Genomic DNA, 6,422 nt, shown 5'->3' on the forward strand with positions numbered 1-6,422 from the left:
GTCGGGCCCTGGATCTATTTGCCAAGATGATGGAAGGGGGAAGTGGTTTTGATTCCACTTCTCTTTTGATATTCTCATCAATATTCATGCGTACAAATCAGTTGATTCAGGGTCGTATTGTTCACAGCTTAAGCATGAAGTCAGGGATGCGGTCCAATTATTCGCTGTGTAATGCACTTATGGATATGTATGCAAAATGTGGTGATCTAAGCTCATCAGAGAGCATTTTCGCTAGTGTCAGTTACAGGGATGTTATTGCTTGGAATTCATTACTCAGTGGATGTCTTCACAACAACAATCATAGAAGGTGCCTACACTACTTCAAAGAGAGAGCAATGTATGATAAAATGGGGGACGGTAAGCTGCACCTTCATTGGGAGAACTAAGTTGTGGTAGCACTTTGCACGATTTTGTTAGCTGGGTTTACTTCCATATGAAGGAAGCCCAATGAATAGCAAGTTCAAAAGGTTTTGAGCCCATATGATAAGTCATATGAAAAAATAGAATTTCTTATTATTTTTTAAGGGCATGTTTGGTAACTAGCTAGATGGTGCTAATTTATATTTTTTATTTTCGGGAGTAAATTTGAAACAAAATCGTGTTTGATAAAATTTTTATTCTCGGAAACAAATTTGGAATAGAATCAAGAATAAAAAAAAAATTAATTCTTATTCCTGGGAATAATTCTAAAATCAAGCACCTATTTTCTCTTTTTCTTTTCTTTTTTCTTGTTCTTCTTCCCTTTTTCTTCTTCTTCATATGCTACCACTGTCGCGGTTGCTAGGGGTGAGCGTGGTTCCGGGTAGAACCGGGAACCGGAACCGAACCGGAGGAGGTTCCGGTTCGGTTCCCGGTTCTAAGGGGACCGGTTCCCATAGGAACCGGAACCCGAGGAACCGGAACCGGCAAAGTTACAAAATAAAAAACCCTAATCCCTTTCGCTCGATTTCCCCCCCCTTCAATTTTCCCCCTTTCCCTTTCTTTCTCTCTCTCTTTTCTCCCCTTTTTCCTCCTCACGTCCTTGCCCCCACTTTTTTTTTTCCCTCTCTCTCTCTCTCCTCTTTCCTCCTCTCTCAGCCGAACCCTCCCACTTCTTCTTCTTCTTCTTCTTCTTCTTCTTCCTTCCTCTCGCCGATTCTGCTTCACCCACCACCACACCGCCGCCCCACGCCCTACTCACCACCACCTCTTGGCCACCGAACCCCACCACCCCTTGCTCGTCCGACAAGCCGTCTCACCGTTTAGCCCGACGAGCTATCTTGCCGTCCGCGCCGCCGTGAGGCACCGCCGCCGTCCCTAAGCCACCGTCACCACCTCTTGCTGCCGCTTGCTCGGCCGTCGGGCCGTTGTTGCTCCGAACCGTCACCACCTCCGCCCGAACTTAACCGTTAGGTTAAGCCCCAAATTAATTTACCCTAGTCTCGGTTCCCACTTTCACTTCGCACTTCCTCTCTCGTCTCACCCGACGTTGCTCACTATGCTCCGTGCTCGCCCTCGATGAGTTCCTCGACGAATCTCCACACGGAGTCGGGCCTCAAGTCCCTCGACGAGTTCCTCTCCGGCAAGACCTACATCTCCGGGTAAAGCTCGTCTACAAGAAGCCGGCGAAGAAGACGACCGCATCCCCATCTTCGTCGGCTCGGAGGACCTCGCGTGGAACCATGTATCATCCCACCGAGGCAGCGTTCGCGGTGGCAAAGACCGTAAGCTCTCTCTCTGCATCGTTCTTTTTAAGCTCTTGAGCATTTGTGTTGTATTCTCTTTGCTCGATTCGTCACTCTTCATGACAGACTTGTATTCTGGGTTGGGAAGGATATATAATGATAATTTTGAGAATGCGATTGTGGGGTAGAAGTTGATTTTCCATGTGGAAACAATTCTAGGGTTAGCTTCGAGGTTCGTGCATTTTGGTTTTGGCACCGACCGGAGACATAAGAAAAGAGTGAATGGGGTCCACGATGCTTGATATTGGTGAAAACATGAAAACCTATGGTAAATTCGAACTTTAATCTTTTTAGCTTCGTCGGCATGGAGTGCCACTGACTAGGTGTTGACAAAGTTTGGGCGGTGACAAACTTTTAGTGTTTTGCTAATTACTTGAGCTTATCATTTTCTTCTAAATTTGGTTAGCGAGCTCGACTTTGTGGCAAAAGCCGTTGATGTGGCTGCTGAAGAATTAATAGCACCGGCAACACTGGACAAGGTTCATGCTGCATCTGTTTATTTTCTTCAATGTGCCATTCTTGTTATTTTGTTTCTAGTGTGCCCCGACACTAATTGAAATTTTTCTTTTTGGCAGTTACTCAAGTGCAACTTAATCGCGCTAAAGAGTCTACAAAGTCTGCAGTCCGATGAATTTGGAATCTAGAGTATGGTTCAAACTCCATCTCGAAAAGCATGTATGTGAGGAAGCAGCCAAAGGATTTCATGATCGGGGAACAGGGTGGACTTATCGGTTTCAAGTGAAGGATCAGATTGGAGCGTAGCAACTATGATTCTGAACCTATGCTGCGTTCATGCGGTATAACAATTAGCAATAGCTTTACTCAAGTTGAAGGCCGTGTTCTACCGGCTCCTAAGGTGCCACTGCTAGTTTCCCTTTTGCATTTTGTTTGCTGGATAAAAAAAAAAAAAGAAAAAAAAGAAATTCTGTTTGTTTGCAATGGACTGTTAGACAATCATCTGCAATAACACAAACTTGTGGCTTCCTTCCCAGCTAAATGTGGGCAATGGAGAGGATTTCTTCCCCGCAATGGACGGTGGAGCTTTCAAAATAAGGTTATTTGAATTATCTGCCACCAATTATTGTGTTCAATAAGTCTGTTTATGCTATCTTTTCACTCTTCTGCAGAAATTTGTTGAGCCAACTAAGATACATAAATGGGCTGTGGTGAACTTCTTTGCTCGGTGTGACATGCGTGGGCTTATAAGAGACCTGACTAGATTAGCTGAAATGAAAGGACTTGTGAGTCTTATATCCCGTCTGCTGCAACATTTTCCTTGATGATGATAGACACCTCTTTTATCCCCCGATTGCCCTGTTAATTGTGTTTCTTATATCTTGTGTGTCAATTATAATGCAACATCTTCCGATAAGCTAATGAATAGTCCGTGACCATCAATGATGCAGCTCACCGAACAACCTTTTGACGTGTTTGAGGAAAGCCCCCAATTCAAAAGAGCCCCTCCTGCTGTTAGAGTGGATAAAATGTTTGAGGAGATACAGGCTAAACTACCTGGGGTGCCGCTCTTCCTCAAAAGACTAAAGTATATCCTTATCAACCCCTGATGCGCATTCCTAATTTGAACGTCAGCATGCCGAGTTATTAAGCTGTTTAGTTATCCTGTGCAGCAAAAGCAGCATGGCTCTGTCACTGTGCGTAAGTAACCCTTCTTAGCATATCTGGAAGTTTTAGTTGTTTGGGTCTTCTCTTTTTTAATTTTGGTGGTGCTAAGTTATGTTTGCTGTTGTTTTCAGCTTTTAGAGATGGGATACTCAATCCAATTGGAGACAGGGTACGTTAGTTCCGAGCACAGCAAGAAACTTTCGATTTGATTAAGGCAAAGATCATTTAGAATGAAGTGTGTTGTTCAAATGACAGCTTGTTTATTACTTCTAAAATGCTGTTTGCTGTTTGTGTTATATTATCTTCAATGAATGACAAGTTTGTTTATTATTGCTGCATTCATTTTCATTTTTTTAACTAAAAATGAAAAAAAAAAAAGAACTTGTTGGAACCGGAACCGACCCCGGAACCTGTGACAGGGTAGGTTCCGGGTTCTCGGTTTTGACGAGTAGGTTCCGGGTTCCAAAAAATGAGGAACCGTGCCGAGGGTAGGTTCCGAGGTTCCAAGCGGAACTGTAAGGGAACCGGGAACCGCTCACCCTAGCGGTTGCCGTCCGCTGGCCACCACCATTGCTAGCAACCTGGTCCAATGAACTTGCCGGAGGCAAGCCCAGCCACTGGTGAGGCTTGGCCAGCCCTGTCGAGGCTCGGCCGATGAGGGCTGGCGATGCTTTAGTGAGGTCACTAGCCCTCGTCTGGCTGGTCACCAGTCATCTCAAGGTCGGCGACTGGTGACTTGAAGAAGAGGAAGAAGAGGAGGAGGAGAAATAAAGGAAAAGAAGAAAAGAAAAAAAATAAAAATAAAAAGTGATAAAATTATTTAAAATTTAAAAGAAAATGATTTGAAGTAGAAATTTTGAACACAAGTACCAAATGCAATTTTATTTTAAGAATTGAAATTTTGGACAATTAGGGTGCGCATGACAAAATTTCTGGAACATAAATTGATTTTTGACTAGAAATTGAAAAATTAAAAATTTTAGCTTTTAATTTATTCTTGAAATCTATTTCTAGAATATAAATTTTTTTCAGAAATAGAAAAATCAAATTACATTACCAAACAGATTTTTGTTTCAAACCTATTCCGGGGAATAGAGAAACAGAGAAATAGAGAAGTAGAAATTTTATCATGCGCGCCCTTATCAAATGGTTTAAAATGCTTAGAAATTGTTTTTTGAAACAAAATAAAAAAGAATTATTTATGATCAGAAATTGTTTTCGGGAATAGAAGCGTTACCAAACGCACCCTAAGTGGTAGTCGCAAAGAAGTTAGTAGAGATGCAATAACAATAAAAAAGAGAAAGCATAAAATCTAGGGTTTGAATATCAATTTGATTTATATCAAGCTAGCATCGGAAGCTGATTCGTGGTCCAATTAAGCTGAAACTTTGTCAGCATGTTTGTAGCGTGCTCTCCTTGAATTTAAATAGTTTGATTTTCATTTGAATTTCCCTACACTAGGTTTTTCTTAGGTTAATCAAATCTTGTGTTTTTGGTCAAGTTTATTCTTGATCATTGTGAAATTTATGTGTATTGCTGAGAATGATGTTTTTTAGGTCTTTGTTACTATGTAACTCTAATATTTTCTAGAGAAGAATTTTGTTCACGTGATTTTGTTGATAGTGAAGATTTTTGGACGAGCTTCAGTCTTGTAATTTTTTGTCCCCTCACACCGATGAGGTTTTTCATATAAAAAAATCTCCTTGTGTTTGCGTGCTTGATATTTATTTTGCTCTATTATATTGGCTTCTATTAGATTTACACGAGATGGGAGATTATTCTATTTTACTGTGTTAATCTCATATTGTTTAGGTTGTTTCTGTTTCCCCATCAGGTTTGGCAATCAAAATTGGTTATGACAAAAGCCCCTGCATTTCAGTTGCCAACTCCCTTATCGCATTCTATTTTCAGTGTGGACACAGTGAGGATGCCGAGGCTATTTTTATTGGAGCAATGACTCTCCATGATGTTGTTTTTTGGAACACGATGATTGATGGTTATGCCTCAAACGGAATGATTCTGGAAGCTTTTGATATTCTGCATGAAATGCAGTTAATAGCGTCCATCCAGCCTAATTCAGTGACTCTTCTTACTCTAATTTCGATTTGTGCAGATGCGATGCTACTGACAGAGGGGAAAACACTTTATGACTACAATACTCACAGAGGGATGGGACTTGATCCTCGGGTGACTAACAGTCTTGTGGATATGCATATGCGATGTGGTGCTGTGAGGAAAGCTGAGATTTGCTTGATTCCACTGCAGAGAGAGACTTGATCTCATGGAACACAATGATCTCTGGGTATTCCCAGAATGACCTATCGGAGAAAGCCCAAAGTTTATTCAAAGAAATGCTGCTATTGTGCTCAGGATGCAGCTTACCTACTCTACTAGCCATTCTTCCTTCCTGTAATTCCCCTGAATACCTCAGATTTGGTGAATCAATCCACAGTCTGCAGTTGAAACCTGGATTTTCACACAGCATTTTTGCTTTATATTCAGTCATGTACATGTATGTTGTTAGTGGAGATATTAAAGCAGCATGCAAGTTATTGACAACACATTCAGTTCACGAAGATCTCACTTGTTGGAACAAGTGCAGGCTGCTCAAAAAGTGGCTTCTTTTGGGAAGCTTTAGTGATAAACATCAGGTCTCTTTTGATTCCATCACACTTATCAATGTTTTATCGGCTTGTAGAAATCGTCGGCTGTTTCTTGAGGGGAGATTGATCCATGGGCTTGCTCTCAAAACTCCATTAGGATCAGACACCCGTGTGTGTAATGCAATTATTACTATGTATGGACAATGCGCAGATGTTGCCAGTGCGAGATTAGTCTTCAGTTCTATTAGTAATAGCAATTTGTGTTCATGGAATTGTCTGATTTCAGCCTTGTGTCAGAACAAGGCTGCTAAGGAAGCAGTTTAACTCTTTGGACATCTTGGATTTGAACATGATGAGATCACCATTGTCAACATTCTCTCAGGCTGTACACAGCTTGGCATCATGCGGCTAGGAACACAAATTCATTCTCGAGTTTTCAGACTAGGTTTTCATGAATATTCTTTTATATCTG

The 6,422-nt window shown here is 41.5% G+C and overlaps 1 protein-coding gene across 5 annotated transcripts; it reads left to right on the forward strand.

Moving 5' to 3' along the window:
* Positions 1–2,766: 2,766 nt before the first annotated feature.
* LOC104442327 (protein argonaute 4B-like) lies at positions 2,767–6,173 on the forward strand. 5 transcript variants are annotated; one of them, XM_039306355.1, is made up of 5 exons: positions 2,767–2,965; positions 3,131–3,267; positions 3,353–3,380; positions 3,479–3,516; positions 5,182–6,173. In XM_039306355.1, exons 1-5 carry the CDS (start codon positions 2,915–2,917, stop codon positions 5,204–5,206), a joined length of 279 nt encoding a protein of 92 aa, XP_039162289.1. In that variant the 5' UTR covers positions 2,767–2,914; the 3' UTR covers positions 5,207–6,173. The 5 variants fall into 5 exon arrangements, 2 of the variants coding, with proteins under 2 accessions (XP_039162289.1, XP_039162288.1); XR_005548261.1 differs by having other exon boundaries at positions 2,769–2,965; positions 3,131–3,380; positions 5,182–5,343; positions 5,461–6,173; XR_005548263.1 differs by having other exon boundaries at positions 2,771–2,965; positions 3,131–3,376.
* Positions 6,174–6,422: the final 249 nt, after the last annotated feature.

Source organism: Eucalyptus grandis, chromosome 2, assembly GCF_016545825.1.
Source record: "Eucalyptus grandis isolate ANBG69807.140 chromosome 2, ASM1654582v1, whole genome shotgun sequence".
Classification (NCBI taxonomy): Eukaryota; Viridiplantae; Streptophyta; class Magnoliopsida; order Myrtales; family Myrtaceae; genus Eucalyptus; species Eucalyptus grandis.

Excerpts from the sequence above, each read along its gene's own strand:
- LOC104442327 (XM_039306354.1), top strand. The coding sequence starts at position 2,915 with ATGCGTGGGCTTATAAGAGACCTGACTAGATTAGCTGAAATGAAAGGA. Across the intron at positions 3,268-3,352 it reads CTCTTCCTCAAAAGACTAAA|CAAAAGCAGCATGGCTCTGT; the intron begins GTATATCCTTAT and ends TATCCTGTGCAG. Across the intron at positions 3,381-3,478 it reads GCATGGCTCTGTCACTGTGC|CTTTTAGAGATGGGATACTC; the intron begins GTAAGTAACCCT and ends TGTTGTTTTCAG.